The sequence below is a fragment of the Notolabrus celidotus genome, chromosome 15, assembly GCF_009762535.1.
Source record: "Notolabrus celidotus isolate fNotCel1 chromosome 15, fNotCel1.pri, whole genome shotgun sequence".
In the NCBI taxonomy this organism is placed as follows: Eukaryota; Metazoa; Chordata; class Actinopteri; order Labriformes; family Labridae; genus Notolabrus; species Notolabrus celidotus.
In genome coordinates, this window is record NC_048286.1 from 21,547,587 (window position 1) to 21,564,865 (window position 17,279).

Genomic DNA, 17,279 nt, shown 5'->3' on the forward strand with positions numbered 1-17,279 from the left:
AGATGAATGTCAGAAAACATACTAACAGTTTGTTTATCAGCTCCTATTTGTTGAAGTTTAAAGACCTAGTTAACTTTAAAGCATTATTATTTATGTTTAAAGCCAGAGACAGAGACCTGAAAACTTACAGGAGTTGTTTGTGTTTACATCTCATGAGGAGGCTCATAGATGGAAATGTAATTTTAAAAGTCCATATGCACACACTACATTAAAACAAATGTTTGTTTCAGTTTCTGGAGTTAAACTTTGGAATTCTCTGGATGATGATATAAAATGCTGCTCTAATATTTTACAGTTTAAAAGAATGTTAAAAGGTAAAGTAATGGGGGTAAAGTAAAACTACAAACTCATCCAGTAAAGCTGTATTTGATTGTTTCAGTGTTCATTGTTAAATTTGATGTTTGGTGAAAAGAGAAGGTGACTACCAACGGGCTGGTTCAGTGGTAAATTATGTTGTGATTAAGGGGAGGGGCAGGTATTATAAGTTTTTCTTCTTCCTGCTCCTGTTTGTTCATGGACAGTGTATACTAACATTTAACAACAACAAAAGAAGTTCTACCTTCATGTCATCTATGGCAGGGTTTCCCAAAGTGTGGGTCGAGACCCCCTGGGTGATCAGGAGACACAAATTGGGGGTTGTGAGATGTCTTCCAGAATGTTTTTTTTTCCCAAGTTATCTTAAAATAGTACATTTTACACATTATAGTAAAACATATCTACAGAAATAGTAGCTTAATTTGAAATAAAACCTTGAAAATAGAAAATGTAATGAGTTTTCTGCCCTTCTTTTTGTCAGATGACTCCTAAGTTTAGAGTTAGGGAACAGTTAATTATCAAAAGCATCAGTTGCAGTAAGTTAATTCATAAAGGCACAGGAAACACAGCCACATGCTCATGTAGGTAGGATAATTTTCTGCAGACCAGCTAAATGAAGCCACATTAAATCACTTTGAGGGACAGTGGGGGTCGCGAGTCTTTGGCACCTATGTTTTGGGGGTCGTGGGCTGAAAAGTTTGGGAACCCCTGATCTATGGGAAGTATCTTGCTATATAAACAATTAGAGTTGTTAAAATGTAATTTCTTTTAAGCCCACTAGGCGGCTAAGAACACTACACCGGAAATAATTACACATGTTACGTCACTTCCACTGCGGATGTTGCAGTTTTGTAGTTCCTGTGTAGTTGACCTGTCAGCGTTGTAGTACAAGCTGTCACTGCTGAAATTTTGTAAGTTCGTCGCGGTGTTGCAGTTTTCTCCAGCAGCACATCGAGCAGCAGAGTGTTGGACACACAGATCTGTTCGTGTTTAACGTTGTTGCTGCTGTCAGCTGACCGGCGAGCTAACGGCTAAAGTCGGCTAGCACACAACAAACTCAACTGCTAGCTTGCTAGCTAGCATCGACTGTAGCTAGCAGCGTAAGCTTCCTTTCTGGGCTTAGCTAGCCGGGATACTGGCAGTGCAAGGATAGGAAGCCGCCCACTCCTGCAGAGCAGCATTCCGGGAAAAAAGAGTGAACGGTAAGTTAGCAGAAAGCTGGCAGACGTTAGCTGACTTACCTAGCCGAGTTAGTTAGCTTATTGATTTGAAGGTTCTTGCCAATAAGCTAAAGTGTCCAGTATGACAGGGAAACAAAGCTGTAGATCTAATGTCACCTGTACATTAACAACTCCTTTTCAGATGTTTCAGTCACTGGTAAGTTCTGTGATCACTTTGAACAACTTTGGTGTTGTTTCTTTGGCCTCGCCTGCGTGACACAGTAAAGTGAAATAAACAGAAGACATTGGGAACATTTTGTGAAATGCAGCTGGAGCTTCTGGCTCTCAGTGTGTGATCAGGAGCTAGCAGAGAGCAAGTGAAGGATTCCAGTGATCCGATAAGAAATGTATTTCACTATTTGTGTTCTGTTCATTTAAGTACAGTAACAGAATAGTGTTTTTACCAGATCTCTGTTTCCACAAGTTAGGAGACAACAATTGATGATTATAAGGTGGAAAGAAAACCATGTGGAACTATTTATGATACCTGATCAATCATTTTGACCACAAGGTAATATCCCAAACATTCAGCTTTTTTGGATGTGAATGTTAGACGTGTGATTCCTCACAATCAACTGTATCTCACATGATTTTAAAAAGAATATTTGCTTCACTGGACTATTGATTACATTTTGGAATCAATTTCTTCAACCTTTTTTTCCCAGATTGCATTTTTTGAGGCACTATCTTACTTGACAAGGTTTCAGTGAATAACCACTCTTGCAAAGCATCTGGTTACACCAGACTTGGCACTGTCCTTTTTGTTGCTTTCTTATTATAGCAGCCTGTTCCAGTTATGATGACAAATGCAGCTCATGTAAATCTTCTCTGTCAGTGTGAGTGAGAGGCCTGCAGGGCTCCTCGCCCTATCTACTCAGCTGTTACCCAGAGAGAGAAAGAGACAGGGGGCTTCTTGCACAAGGGCACAGTTTTGGATCAGGTATCTGTCACTGCCAGGATTGTGCACTGGTATGTCTGTCACGCATTGTACTGAGTCACACTTTCATAACTGCTGACGCTGCAGCACAAGTCCAGCCAAGAGTGGGCAAGAATAAATCACGAGTTCAAGAAGTGGCAAAATTAGACATTTCCAAACAGGGCCCTCCCTTCAATGACCTGTGGCTTCATCCTATGTGGCGTAATGGAATGTGTGGAATGGGGCAGAGCCTTAACTCAAAACACAGGAACACTTGTGATAGAGCAATAGCTGTGCCTTTTGTTTCTACCTTTTAAAGTAGATAGGATGGATTGCACATTATTATTACTGAGGAAGTTGTTTAATACTCTGTTTAGGAAACGTAATGAGGTCTCAATATTCTACAACATTTACAGGTCCTGATCTTGATCTTCCTGGAAACACAGGACAGTTATAGGTCCCCCAAAAGATCTATCCTTTAACCTGGACCTTTTCTGGTGTATTTAATTCATCATCCCCACTGTGTTGTCAGAAAATTTATGCATTTTGAAGATTTATTGAACATTGGTCATTTTTCACTAATTCATTTGCAACATTTGTCTATCAATACTTCTGCGATGGGAATATGTGACAATTTCCTTTGTTTTTTTTAAATGATCATAAACACTATATCGTATTTTTGAGCGTTGGAATGGAAAACAAATCATATTTGTACACTTTCTGATGTTTTATTGTCCACAATTGATAGGGTATTGAGAAGATAATGAATAATTAAATAAATGAATATATATGCCAGAAACGTTTTATATTATGTCTTTCACAGATGTCTTAGACAGGGGTTACCAAAGTGTGGGTCAGGACCCCCTGTGGGGTCGCAAGACACAAATGGGGGGTCTTGAGATGTCTTCCAGAATGTTTTTCTTTTTATTATGTAAAAATAGTACATTTTACCCATTCTAATAAAAATATCGACAAAATCAGTAGCTAAACTTGAAATAAAACCTTGAAAATAGAAAATGTAATGAGTTTTCTTCCTTTGTTTTTGCCAGATGACTCCTAATTTTAGAGTTGGTGAACAGTTAATTATCAAAAGCATCAGTAGCAGTAGGTTAATTCATAACAGCACAGGAAACATAACCACATTCTCATCTAGGTAGGCTAATTTTCTGCAGACCAGCTAAATGAAGCCACATTAAATCACTTTGAGGGACAGTGGAGGTCGCGAGTCTTTGGCCCCCCTTATTTTGGGGGTCCCAGGCTGAAAAGTTTGGGAACCCTTGGCCTAGGAGATTGAGATTGTTAAAAACCTAAAAATCTTCACAATACTTTCAGACATTTTAGATTACTTTGTACTTTGTAATGCATTATGCTCAAGAGTAGCACTAAAGATATCAATGTGGTCACATGAAAGTCATCCAGCTGGCTGTTATGTTCACAACAAAGTCAGCTGGAGTCTTGGGAGGTGGAGCTGGATCTCCTTGAGCCAAATGTTATGTTAACTTATTTGAGTCACACTGAAAACAGTGAAGATATCACGCAGGTAAATATTGGTATGACAGGGTAAACATGTTTGTGTATCAACGACGGGTGGTTTAAACTTGAGACGGGTGGTGTTTGCTTGATTTTCATGTAGTGGTGAAATATGATTTTATGTTTTTATCCAGTGTCCAGCTGCTATTCACTGAGCTGGCACATGCTGTGTCCTCTTTCTGTCACCGTTACTGGGTGAAAGTTGACTGTGTATGTCATTTGGCAGGACACCATGCTGTCTAGATTTACCGTCTGTGCACTGTATGCGTACTATAGTTATGTAACGTACACTTCATGACCTGAACCTGTACAAGTTAAAACTCAGTTTCTGCATCTGTGTAACATTTTCCTCTAATAATACTGTAAAGTCACCCTAGTGCTCGGTGCTCCTGAGTTAACCTGTGTTTCATTGCTTATGTTTCGGCCTGTGACACAGATGGAAGCTCAGAGCTCTAGTGGACTGCTGCTGTCCAGAAAGAGAAGGAGAGATGGCTCCAATGGCGAGACGGAGGAGGGAGAGAGGCTTGGGAAAATCCCCAGATGTACTGTGGTGAGTCAGCTGTGCTTTAACTGCTGCTGAGCAGTGTGTTAATAAAACACTTTCTATCAGCTTAGAGCAACCTTTGCTGTTTTTATGCATGAAATGCATGTGCAGGAGTGGACTCAAGGAGAAGGGTCCAAATGAATAAAGATGGCAACACCTACATGCAGAGGGGCTGCTGTCCCAACTGTTTTAGCATGCAGTATATCACTCCATCATTAGGACATCCTACACTGTACTTTTTCACATTTCCTCCACCCTCACCTCAGAGGGCACTTTAAAATGTAATTTTAATTTGAATGGCATCTTAAAAGGATCATGTGTTCTCCTTTGGAGTGGCATCATAGAGGGGACTTGAAAGGTCACTTCATTTTCATTTAACCTTTTTTATTTAAATGTCAAAGAATAAATGAAGGTGTGCCCTTCTTATTGAAACTGCGAGTATGCTTGAATGGTGACAAATTCATATTTCAAATTTCCCTGTTGGAAGGAAAACCAGAATAATTTCTCTTTTGGAAATGCACCCCAGAGGTCTCTCCATAGACTGTATATATATATATATATATATATATATATATATATATATATATATATATATGTAATTGACAGTGTCGCTCCGCCTTTTCCCATTGTGCGGTTTTGAAGCCAAAACATCCCGTTCCAGAACACAGACATCTTTTTTTGTGATCAATTTTTAATTATGACTTTTTTAATATATATTACAAAAGAGAAATCCAAAAACAAAGTTTACACAGACAACAAAAAGAAAAGTACAGGAGAGAGGGATCATGTCCATTGCCAATTTCGGTGAAAAATAAGGAAGACTAAAAGAAACAGGCAAACAGGTAATACATTATCTCTCTGCAAGATCACCATAGTCAACAGTCAAATAATAACTACATATCACCACAGCATAAGGATGTGAGAAACATTCGTACACCGTGTATTTATTTTTTAAAGTTTGACCACAGCCTCATTCAAATGAATGGGGGAGACAGAGTTTTTGACCTGTACTGCAGCCAGCCACCAGAGGGAGCAGCTTTTTCCGGCGGCCTCACTTCAAGCCGAGCAAGATGACGTCCATTTTTTTTTTAGTCTAAGGGTCTCTCAAATGCCTTTTCTTGCTTTTATATCTCATTTTATTTTACCCTAGATGCTTTTAGCTCTTCTATGACTATTAGCACATGCTCCCTTGTGTCCACCAATGTTTGTATGCTTGTGAAACAATATATACTCATAGAAGGATGAAAAGTTACAAGCCATACAAAAACATGAAATATATAATGTATCTTTCCATGGTGGGAGTAGAGAGAATTCTATACTAAATTCAATCAATGACATCTTTCCTTCCTGTTGGGTCCTTTAGGGATTGAAGCACCCTGCCCCTTTCGCAGATGAGCTTGAGCCGGCTGACGGTACACCCTACGAGAGAGTTAACATGGAAGAGGCCAAGAGGGGAACACCCCGTGAGTCTGATCCCTTCAGTTTGTATATTTTTAGTTAAAAATTGCCCTCCCTGGTTGATATCTTTTGGTACTTCAAGTTCCCTCCCAGAGTTTAGTTTAACCACACATGTAAACAATCAGGTTTTTAATCCACTTTGTACAAGATAGATCTTTCTTTGCTGCATGTCTCACCTCGTCTCTCTCCGTCCAGCTGACAGACCGGTGCGGGTGTATGCAGATGGTATCTTTGACGTTTTCCACTCAGGACATGCCAGAGCGCTCATGCAGGCGAAATGCCTCTTCCCAAATACACACCTCATTGTTGGAGGTAAGTTCAAGTCTGTGGGTAAAATAGACAACTTACCGGCATTTTTCTTTCCTAAGACAGAACATTTTAAAATCAGAAGACAATTGAGATATAGTAGTGACTGACAACACCTTATATGCCAAGGATAAATGGGAGAAGGAAGCAAGAATAGGGCTGTCGGTGGAGGTTTGGGAGCAGATTTGTAGTTTTCAGTGGTCCTCCACTAACTCCAGAGACTGGAGAGAACATTGCTGGAAAAATATTATCAGGTACTTTAAGACCCCATACCAAGAAAAATATAGGGATACAAGACAGATGTGTTGGAGACAATGTGGCTAAACAGAGGCAAATCATTTTCATTTCTTCTGGGACCGTCCTAAACTGAGTTTATTTTGGAATGATATCCACAAGACACTAGGCAAGGTGTTTGAGACTCAAGTACCCATGACCTTTGAGGTTCTATACTTGGGTCATGTTCTGTGTCTGAAAGAGAAGAGTGATATAAAGCTGCTGAAAGTGCTTCTAGCAGCCAGTAAAAAATCAATCACCAGAAGGTGGCTTAAACCAGCAGCACCAACAGTGGATGACTGGTTTGGAATAATTTTGGAAATATTTAAAATGGAGAAGTTGACTTACTCTCTGAGGATCTAAAAGGACGCATTTTATCAAATCTTGAATAAGTGGATTTAATTTATAACCCCAGTGTGAGCAGATTTTGAAGGACTCCACCAACAAGGTATTAACCCTCCCCCTACTTAGAGAATAAAACATAACTGTAAGCTCCCTTAGTTCTTATGTAAATAGTTATATATCGGTTTGTGTAAGAGATGTATGCATGGAAATGAGTGTTGATTACTGACTGAAGAGGTGAGGATTAATTTATATGTTTAAATGTCAAGAGTATAAATGAATGCATTCACCTGGAAAGATGGAGGACAGAAACATTTCAGGACTGAGTGGCTATGTGGACATACTATTTCTCTCTATGCATACGCATATACAAGTTTGGAAAAGAAGGAATACAATTATCAAAGTGTTGTAATTTTTGTATTGTTACCCTTTCCAATTAAAATACATTTAAAAAAAAAGAGATATAGTAGTGACATAAAAAAAAGCCCTAATGTTTTCAAACAGCTGGGGAAGACTTGGAGAACAATAAAATAGACTGAATGTTAGAAATTAAATCACATTCAGGCATTTCAAACAATGAGTGGATTCACATGGACTTGAGTATGCTGGTATCCCAAGCTTTATCTCGGGATATGGTGTTTACATGCACACAGACAAACCTGCTTATTCATGTATCTGTATACATGATAAATATTGGTATTCTGTTTTCTGATTACTGCATCTTATTTGCCGGGGTGCCTGTGATGTTGATTTTTTTACTTCTTAAAGCACGGCAATTTTGAAATCAGGGAAATATGAGACTACTGTGGCGTTGCAGACCTGGCATATCAGAGCCACTTTGAGGTTCTTCATACCTTGCATCAAACCTGTTTCTCTAGTGATCATTCATGATTGGATCTCACTTGTAAACACACTTAGTAATTTCAGTATGTTTTATTTAAAGTGTGCAGTGATGACCTCACCCACAAATACAAAGGCTTCACAGTGATGAATGAGGATGAGCGCTACGCTGCCATCAGACACTGCCGCTACGTGGATGAAGTGGTGCGAAACGCTCCCTGGACGTTAACGCCTGAGTTCCTTGCGAAACATAGAGTGAGTTGATGAAACATACTGTATTTCTTTTAGTTTTAATTTTGTGGATGTGAACATGCTTTGTTGATTTTTTTCGCTGTAATGACCTCTAGATTGACTTTGTGGCTCATGACGACATCCCATACTCCTCGGCAGGCAGTGATGACGTGTACAAGCACATTAAGGAAGCTGGTAAGTGAAAAAGCACTCAAACAATTACAAAATACAGTTCAGTAAGTACTCAATTCAACTCAACTTTATTTATATAGAACCTTTCGTACATAAAAACATGCAGCCCAAAGTGCTTCACAGAATAAGATGAGATAAGATAAGATACTCCTTTTTTCGTCCCACAATGGGGAAATTCATGGAGTTACAGCAGCAAACAAAAAGGTGTACAGTACAAGAATTTCAACAAGAATATATATATATATATGTATATATATAAAGTTCATCAAAGATGACAGCTTGGCCATAATTCTCCTGTCAGCCACCACCTCCACAGGGTCCAGGACTGAGCTGGCCTTCTTCACCAGTTAGTTCTTGCTCTCCTGTATCCTGTCCGCCCACAGCAGATGTAATCCTTCCACCGTTCGTGTCCGGTGTTAGCTCTGTTAGCATGATGCTACTCTGCCAGTATTTTCCCTCTGGTGCTGGGTTAACTCGTCCACCTTATCGTAGACAGATCTTACATTCCCCATAACGGTGGGTGGAAGGACAGGTGGATGTCGTCTTTTTTAGCTTGCACCTCAGTACCAGCACGTCATCCTTGCCTCCTCAGCTCACAGGGAACATGGGGCCTAACATCATTTAGCATCAACATGCTACGGAATGCTAACAGCTGATCTCGTATGTAAATAATGTTACCATGGATACACGCAGGATCTCTGGACACAGACAGGAACAAAAATAGCAAAAACACCACTGCAAAGCCAGTGGTGTCGATGGCCAACAAATGAGTCATTAAAATTCATGACAGGCTCCAAATACAAAGATAAATAAACAGATATGAAAAAAAAAGTTGAAAAAAGAACTGCTGCAACAAGCAGCCACTCGAGAGGCGCTAAGCAACAGAAAAGACTAATAATAATAACAGAGAGACAGAAAACAACAGCAATGGTCAAATTATAAAAGGCATGATTACAAATAAAATACTTAAAAATAAAATAAAATCAATACAGTAAAATTAATAAAATAAGTAATAGTGGGAAGAAAAGTAAAAATAAGGTAGTGTTAAGATCAGATGATTACAAGAAATAAATAGATAAATAAATAATTACATAAGATAAAAAAATGTTAAAGCAATGATTAAAAAGATAATGATTAAAATAATAAAAATAATAAAAATAAAAACAATAATGCAGTCCAGGGCTAAAATACTCCAAATTAAAAGCTAGATTAAAAAGGTAAGTCTTAAGTTTACTTTTGAAAACACCCAGAGAGCTCGCCGTTTTAATGTCCAGAGTCAGACAGTTCCACAGCTTAGGGGTGTAAAAACAGAGAGCTCTCTGGCCGGTGCCTTTGTGAGACACACCAGGAACATTAAAAAGGTACTACTGCATTTACTTTATAAATACCTCTGTATCACATCATGCAAAATTTAGAGATGAAACCAGATTCTGGGATGATAGAAATACTTGGACATGCAAGGTGCATGTTGATACCTATTCAAAAGTGTGTCTGTCTTAAAGGAGGCAATTAGAAGAAGCGCTTAGAGCTCATGCTCAAATATAAATGTGTTAAAATGTAAAACTGATCCTGACACACTTAGCCTCACAAATGGAACTGCAAAAAAAGAAACACTATGCTTTAAGATGTTGGGAATGACTATTAAAGATAGTTGTTTCCTTTTTGTACATTAAAAAAAATTCACCCTGACATTTTTTTCCTTAAAACTTTGTTTTCCAGTCGATATAAAAAGCATGTTTTTTGTTGTTTATGTTTTTTTTGTAGCAAACCTGTCAGGCAGCCTTTTCATCTCAGTGACTGCTTTTGCTCTCCATAGGAATGTTTGCTCCAACCCAGCGGACAGAGGGCATCTCCACCTCTGACATCATCACACGCATAGTCCGTGACTATGACGTGTACGTCAGACGCAACTTGCAGAGGGGATACACAGCAAAGGAGCTCAACGTCAGCTTCATAAATGTAGGAAATTAAACTCAGGCTTAACTCTGTGAGGGGTTACAGTTGTTATACAGTGACTCATTGTTTGTGTAGTAAAAGCTGTGTGGTAGTGTCCCCCCCCTGTGATAGTTCATGTTGAAAATGTGGTGTCTTATTTTGTAACCTCTGCTCATCTCAGGAGAAGAAGTATCACCTGCAGGAGCGCGTGGACAAGGTTAAGAGGAAGGTCCGTGACGTGGAGGAGAAGAGCAAAGAGTTTGTCCAGAAGGTGGAGGAGAAGAGCATCGACCTCATCCAGAAATGGGAGGAGAAATCAAGGGAGTTCATCGGCAACTTTCTGCAGATGTTTGGCCCTGAGGGAGCTCTGGTACGGATGGTGTTTTTTTTTAATCACTATTTGATCAGGTAGAGGGACGAGAAGATGTCAGTGAGAAGATTTAGGATGAACATATTGTGTTCATGCATCCTTTTCAAAACATATAGATCATCTTTTTATGAAATTGGCATATAATCTCTCTAGCTAATATGGGTTAATATAAACTAAAACGTCTGTTCAACTGTAAAAATTGAAGGGTTAAGGCAAGGATTTGTACTTGTACTGACAGTATCTGCTGGCCTGCTCACGAGCCTGGATCAGTAACTTCCTGGTGACTCAATGTCCCAATCCAAATGTCCACCCTAACGCCTCAGTACTGAACCCTTACTGGCATTAATGGGACAGCATGAAGCACACTTAAAGAGTAAGAACCTCACAGCCCATGAGTCAGTGAGTGTGAGGATTGGGCTGAGACTGTCACATGATTGCCAGGAAGTTCCTGAGAGCAAGGCCAGCTGTTTCCCACCTACTCCCAGACAGTATGCTAAGCTAGGCTAATGATCTTGTGGCTCTTATTTCATAATTACTTGAGAGTGCTATTTATCATCTGATATGTTACTCTCTGGATATTTTGATTTTTGCAGACAGACAGCTGTATCTGCAGACATTTGTTTAGCACTGATAGCCTCTGCTTCCAGTTTTGATTACAAGTAGGGGTTTAACGATTCTTTTTCACAACGATTCAATTCGTATCATGATTCGTGGTTGTCGATACCATTAAAGGACAATGTTGGTTCATTTAGAACGATACGATCTAAAGCGATTCAGTGACATGAAATCGATTAAGTAACTTTTTATCAAAAAATTCAACAAGTGAGACTGTGAAATAAATACCTTCATACTGGATTGTCCTAGATTCCTGTTGTTTCTTGTAAGGGAACCAGGTATAAATCATAGACTGTAAATAAAAATGGACAGCGTTGCTCCGCCTCTTCCCGTTTTACGGTTCTGAAGCATAGACTGAAAAAAATATGGACGTAGTATCCGTGACGTCACCCATCTGTTCCTGAGCGCTGTTTTGAAGCAAATCGACGGCAGCAGCCATATTGGTAATGCGGAACTCAACTAGGCAGAGTGTGACGTAGTGTGAGTCTCTTAGCCAATGGCTGTGTGTTCCCGACCGGGATTGACGTCAGTCATGTCCTTATTTGGGCAAAACTCATAATCTTAATATCTTCTTAACCGTCACGTTAGAAAAAAATTCACCCCCCGTACAGTGTGTGCCATTAGAGAGATTAGCGTTGTAGGTCCAAGCCGTTTTTTGAACCAGGCTGTAAACATGTTTATTAATGCTGCAAAGATCGTCTTTTTCCCATTCATATCTATGTGGTTTCCGGTGTTTCTGCAGCCAGCCTCAAGCGGATTTTCGATGTATTGCAGTTTATATCACTTCCGCATTGGCTTCATCGTTTGAGACCGGAGTTTGCCGCTTGTTCTGAAGCCAAAAAATCCTGCTCCTGGGCGCCGCCATTGTGCAGCCAGAGCCTGTGAAGCCACTGTAATAAGCTCCGCCCTACAGTGTAGCGTCATAAGACGCTGTGTGTCCTTTGAAGTTTCATTCCACGGCGGCTGTGAATCAAAAGAAACCCGGAAGTAAAACCCCGTTTTTTAAACTCTAATAACTAACGAAAAATAAACTTTTCAGGAAAAAGAGGCCTTGAACACAAAACACTCAATTACTAACTACATATCACCACAGCATACAGATGTGAGAAACATTCGTACGACTTGTATTTATTTTTTAAAGTTTGACTGCTCCCCCATTCAAATGAATGGGGGAGATGGATTTTTTGACCTATACTGCAGCCAGCCACCAGGGGGCAGTCACACTGCTGAAAGCCTCACCACCAGCCAACGGAACCTCTCCCTTGGTATAAATCAATTATGGATATAAACGTGTGAATTCCCATGGTGCCTTAGTTGGTGGTTGGATAGATTTGTGGTGTTGCCGTGGTACCTTACTTGATCTTTACATATCCTACAAACAGCGATCAACTTATTTAGAATATCTCTGTCTTTGCAAAAATGTTTCCACACACTGGAATGGTGGAATTGGAAAAAATTAATTTAATTTAACCAGATTAAAAAATAAAGCAATGGTGGCTTGATAATTTCTCGCTCGCCGGCTTCTCCTCTGCCATTCGCCGTAGTATGTTTTGTTGTCTACTGGGGCGTGGCAATGATGTCACAGACGGGCAGCCTGAAGTGAGTAACGTTTAACATCTTTATCATTAAAAGTGCAAAAATACCACATCCATATAAAGTCTGCCTTGTTCAAGTCCAATGCGTTATTTCCTAGTATCGATACAATCGATTTATTACCTTTTAAAATGATGTTAGATCGATATATGTCGTCCGGAAGGCCAACTTGCCGAGCACAGATCGATGTAGTCGGATCGTAGGGATGTAAATCGATACATCAATGTAGTAGATGAATCGTTACACCCCTAGTTACAAGCCAGGCTAATGACTGAGGCTCTTACTTCAGTTCATCAATATTGTTGTCTTACTCTTATATAGACAACTATATCAGATAAGACTCGTGGTGAATATTGAATGACAAAGATTTTATTGTATAATCCTCTGGAGTGCCTGAGTTTTATGTCTCACCAATTCAGCTGAAAACAAGGCCAAACTTACATAATGTCACTAAATCTAAAAGGACAGAGCTGGAATAATCTGAAGGTCCTTCCAAACAGATGTGACAGAGCTTTTGCTCTTGAATCCAGAGGCTGTACTAAACCGACTGTTTAATCACGTGACATAACACATAATCTCTTTTGTGTCTCTCCTCTCCTCCTCTCACAGAAACACATGCTGAAAGAAGGAAAAGGCCGCATGCTGCAGGCCATCAGCCCCAGGCAGAGCCCCAACAGCAGCCCGACTCGAGAGGAGCGCTCCCCGTCCCCCACCTTCCGCCTCCCTTTCTTCACTAAAACCTCCCCGCCTCCCTCGCCTCCTTCCCACCACAGCGGGGCCCGCGGATACCTCATCAGCGATGATGATGACGAAGATGATGAAAACTAGAGCGTTTATGACTTCCTTGCTCTTTTCTGGGCCTCAGTCAGTTTTATCTGATCTGTCAAGGAACGCAATTTTCACCAAGCTCCTGCTTCCATATTCTTTCTGTTGTTTAGGATTTTACTCTGACCTTTAGCGCGTCAGTTTCACTTTAACCATGACAGCCAGTCTCCCCCACAGTTTTTGATTTTAACAGCCAGTTTTACTCTTTTTGTTTTTGTGTAACGGTCAGTAAAGTTTCCACTAGTCACCTGAGTTATTTGAAAGCTAGTTTAATTTGTCACAGTCACTTTTGATGTTGAGTTTTTTTAAGCCCCTCACTGTGGATTAGGAATACGTGTGGCTATTATACTCCGTATTCTTAAAAGTGGCGTTCTAGTGAGGTAAAAGATCTTGTTTATGTTTTTTTCACAGCTTTCTTTAGCAGGAGGGCTCCCAGGTTGTTTTGGTCACATGTTGGATCAGCACATTGAGTTTGGTGTGGGAGAGGTTAGCTGAAACCTCGCAGAGACACTGTTATATGGATATCTGTGGTGGGAAGTTTTTCTAGAGCAGGTCAGGAAAACTGGACATTCTAATGATCTGCTCATGCCGGGCGGTTTATAATCTGCTCGTACTAACAACAAATCAACTTGTCTTTTTATTTGAAATAACAGCGGGGACTCCAGATTACAATTTGAGCTGACTCTGAGGATTAAGTGTTAAATGTCCTTCTAAACAGCAGCTTTTTTCCCCACGTTTGTTCGCCTGCTTTGGGGCTGCAAGTGTCTGTGTGTATGTGCATGTCATGTTTTTGCGTGCAAGCTCCTGCGTCGGCATGTTTGAAATGTCTCTTGTCAACATACTTCATCTGTTGATGGACCTGGGTTCAGCTTTCATTAATAGTAACAAATTAACTCTTAAACGTTCAGTCCTCAAAGGATGAATTTCAAACTGGATGTGGTGTTTGAGAAAGTCGTGACCCGTTTAAATATGGATGTGGAAATACTTATTTTTGTAGAAGTTCTGTCCTTTCTTTCGCCTCTGTACAGAAAGTGATCTTAGTCGTCCCTGTTTAGAAGTGCTTTACAGGCTGAGCAGTGGATCAACATGATGAGAGATAGAGGAGTTCTATGTATTTTTGTAGTGCAGACCCTGCGTCGCCTGGGCCTGTTAACAAATAATAAACTTCATCTGAAACACAAGATTACAGTATGAAGTATTACATCTTTGCAGTGACCAAAGAACTCTTCAAACACCCTACTACACCCTATGAGCACATGACTAAAGCCTGCAGCACACAGAGGGCAGAATATAAAGGATGAACCTAATATTTTTCAAAATCCTCATCAGTCCAGTTTGTCAGATTACCCTGTATGGTGTGAGGGATCCATTTTTCTGCACCAATGAGACTCTGGAACAACATTTTCTGTTTATAGCTACCTCCTTCCTCCCCATTTCTGAAGACGAGCACAAAGTTAGAGTGTTTCTTCCTCCCTTCTGAACTGAGCCATTGTTGCAGCACTGACGTAACACGACTGGGTCGAATATTTTAGATGTTTTCCGGCTGTTGTGTGCATCTCCATTGATTCAGCATGTCTTGTGTTTTCCTTGTATAACCGTCAAAAATTGTACCATCGCAGGTAATCTGAAGATGAACCGCATTACTGTCAGATGAGTCAAATGTTAATGTTGGCAGATGTCAGATTGATCTGTTATAGGCTCAGTCTCCAGAAAGAACTTGTCAAAGTTGTTGGGACAAAGACTCCTTCTGTTCCTGTGTGTTAAAATCAGATTTCAACGTTGGAAAATCACTGCTCACAGTCATTAAATCCAACTTTTGGTACAAGAGTACAGTGAGTGTATAATTTGCTGCAGAAATCCAGCCTAGATTTTGGTGCTACGCTACTTTTTCTGAAGTCTCACCTTGATTCTTGTGGAATCTCTTCCTTTAAATCAGTGTGAACTTCTCATGAACAGCATGTCCACGATACGAGTTCATAGTGGGAAAGGCTCGAGTGGCAGGCCTATAGCAGCCACTACTGCAAGATACAAATGTAACTGTTTTTAACAGCAAGTGTTTTAATCCTGTTTTATTTCACTGTTTGGGTTTATTTTTGTTTTATGTCCTGGATGTAGAGGAAAAGCAAGACAGGAATAATGTATTAAAACATGTTGGCCAAAGTATTTTTGATCTTGACCCATTAATGTGTTCTTGAAAATGATCAGTATTGTCAATTAATCTGACAATAATTTAATATACTAAATAATTAGTTGTCAGGTCTAAAAAATGTCAGAAAGTAGTGAAAAATATTGATTATTGTTTCTTAAAGTCATGATTATGTCCCTTAAGCCCCTGTGCTAGGGGTGCTGGTGGCCTAGCGGTCTAAGCACCCCACATACAGATGCTGTAGTCCTTGTCGCAGGGGTCGCCGATTTGATTCCCGGCTGCAACCATTTCCTGCATGTCTTCCCCTGCTCTCTACTCCCCACATCTCCTGACTCTCTTCAGCTGTCCTATTAAATAAAAGGCAAAAAGCCCCAAAAAATATAACTTTAAAGCCCCTGTGCTTTGTGTACAACCAAAGTAATATATTCAATTTACCGACATAAGAATTAAAGAACCAGGAAATGCATACATTCAAAAACTAGGTTAATAAATTATTTCTTTTATAATTGGATCCATTATTTGGGGATATATATAATTCCTGATGAGTAAGCCTTAAAGGTACAGTGTGTAGAAAAGAGAATATAACGGTATTGCTCAACCCCCAGAAAAGAAGCTCCTGTGATGCGTGCTAAGTATGATCCTTCCTTTATCAAGTAATCTTTATAAAAATGTGCATGGTGTATAGTGAAGCGGCAACCTCCAGTCTAAATATGAGTCCAATGCAGAAGTGTTAAAAACTGCAGTTCATCGAGGATCCGCTTGAGGCTGGCTCCAGAAGTACCGGAAACCACACACACAGCATTTGTGTGTGCCGATCATTTTTCGATCGGCACACACAAATGAATTTTTTTCAAGATATTGGCTGTTTTAGAAACGGCCTGCTACATACTACCTACTAATATAGTAGGCAATGGGTACTTCCTACTACATACTGTGTTTGAATTTAGTATTTAGTATGACTGTTCTGTTCGATCTGTCATGCAGTATGCTGGGCCAGACGTCACTGGATTTCCGGTTTCAGAAGTAAACAACGGCCAAGCTGAGAGAGAAACTGCTTCTTTAGCATCCACTTATGATTTAAAAAGTTGAGAAATGGTTTATATGGAACTCAATAACTTTCACATTAGCCCAAAACAGATTTCCCACCCATCAAAAAAAGAAGGAAAATGAAAAAGTGGAACGAGCGCTGTGCATTGTGGGAAACAGAACGCAAGGCAGACTGGTCCGATGCATACTGTGAAATTTTCCAGAATCAGTAGACATCCGTGGAGTTTCGGCATACTACAGATTTTGCTCTTGTTCACATACTACTTACTGAATTTTGGCCAAATCAATACGTACTGCTAATATAGTAGGTGGTTTTGGAAACAGCCACAGTGTGACGTAAAGACGCGGGGTTTGAGTTTCCTAGCTCACAGCTATGGCTGTTTTGAAACCGCCTACTATACTATACTATAAACCACCTCTTAACTTTTTAAATAATAAGTGATGCTAAAGAAGCAGTTTTGTGATCAGTTTGGCTGTTGTTTACTTCCGCTTTCCCAAACCGAAATTCAGTGATGTTTGGCCCAGCATACTGCAGACCAGATCCAACAGGACAGTCATACTACATACTAAATTCAAATGCA

General features: G+C 39.9%; 1 protein-coding gene across 2 annotated transcripts; it reads left to right on the plus strand.

Moving 5' to 3' along the window:
• Window positions 1–1,137: 1,137 nt before the first annotated feature.
• Window positions 1,138–15,668, plus strand: pcyt1aa (phosphate cytidylyltransferase 1, choline, alpha a). 2 transcript variants are annotated; one of them, XM_034702682.1, is made up of 9 exons: window positions 1,138–1,517; window positions 4,418–4,531; window positions 5,889–5,988; window positions 6,179–6,295; window positions 7,848–7,999; window positions 8,092–8,170; window positions 9,984–10,126; window positions 10,284–10,472; window positions 13,290–15,668. In XM_034702682.1, the coding sequence occupies exons 2-9, from the start codon at window positions 4,418–4,420 to the stop codon at window positions 13,506–13,508; spliced, it is 1,113 nt and encodes a 370-aa protein (XP_034558573.1). In that variant the 5' UTR covers window positions 1,138–1,517; the 3' UTR covers window positions 13,509–15,668. The 2 variants fall into 2 exon arrangements, with proteins under 2 accessions (XP_034558573.1, XP_034558572.1); XM_034702681.1 differs by lacking the exon at window positions 1,138–1,517 and adding an exon at window positions 1,579–1,692.
• Window positions 15,669–17,279: the final 1,611 nt, after the last annotated feature.

Coding starts and splice junctions, on each gene's coding strand:
- pcyt1aa (XM_034702681.1), top strand. CDS start 1,618: ATGACAGGGAAACAAAGCTGTAGATCTAATGTCACCTGTACATTAACA. Junction 4,532..5,888: donor AAATCCCCAGATGTACTGTG/GTGAGTCAGCTG, acceptor TGGGTCCTTTAG/GGATTGAAGCACCCTGCCCC. Junction 6,296..7,847: donor TACACACCTCATTGTTGGAG/GTAAGTTCAAGT, acceptor TTTTATTTAAAG/TGTGCAGTGATGACCTCACC.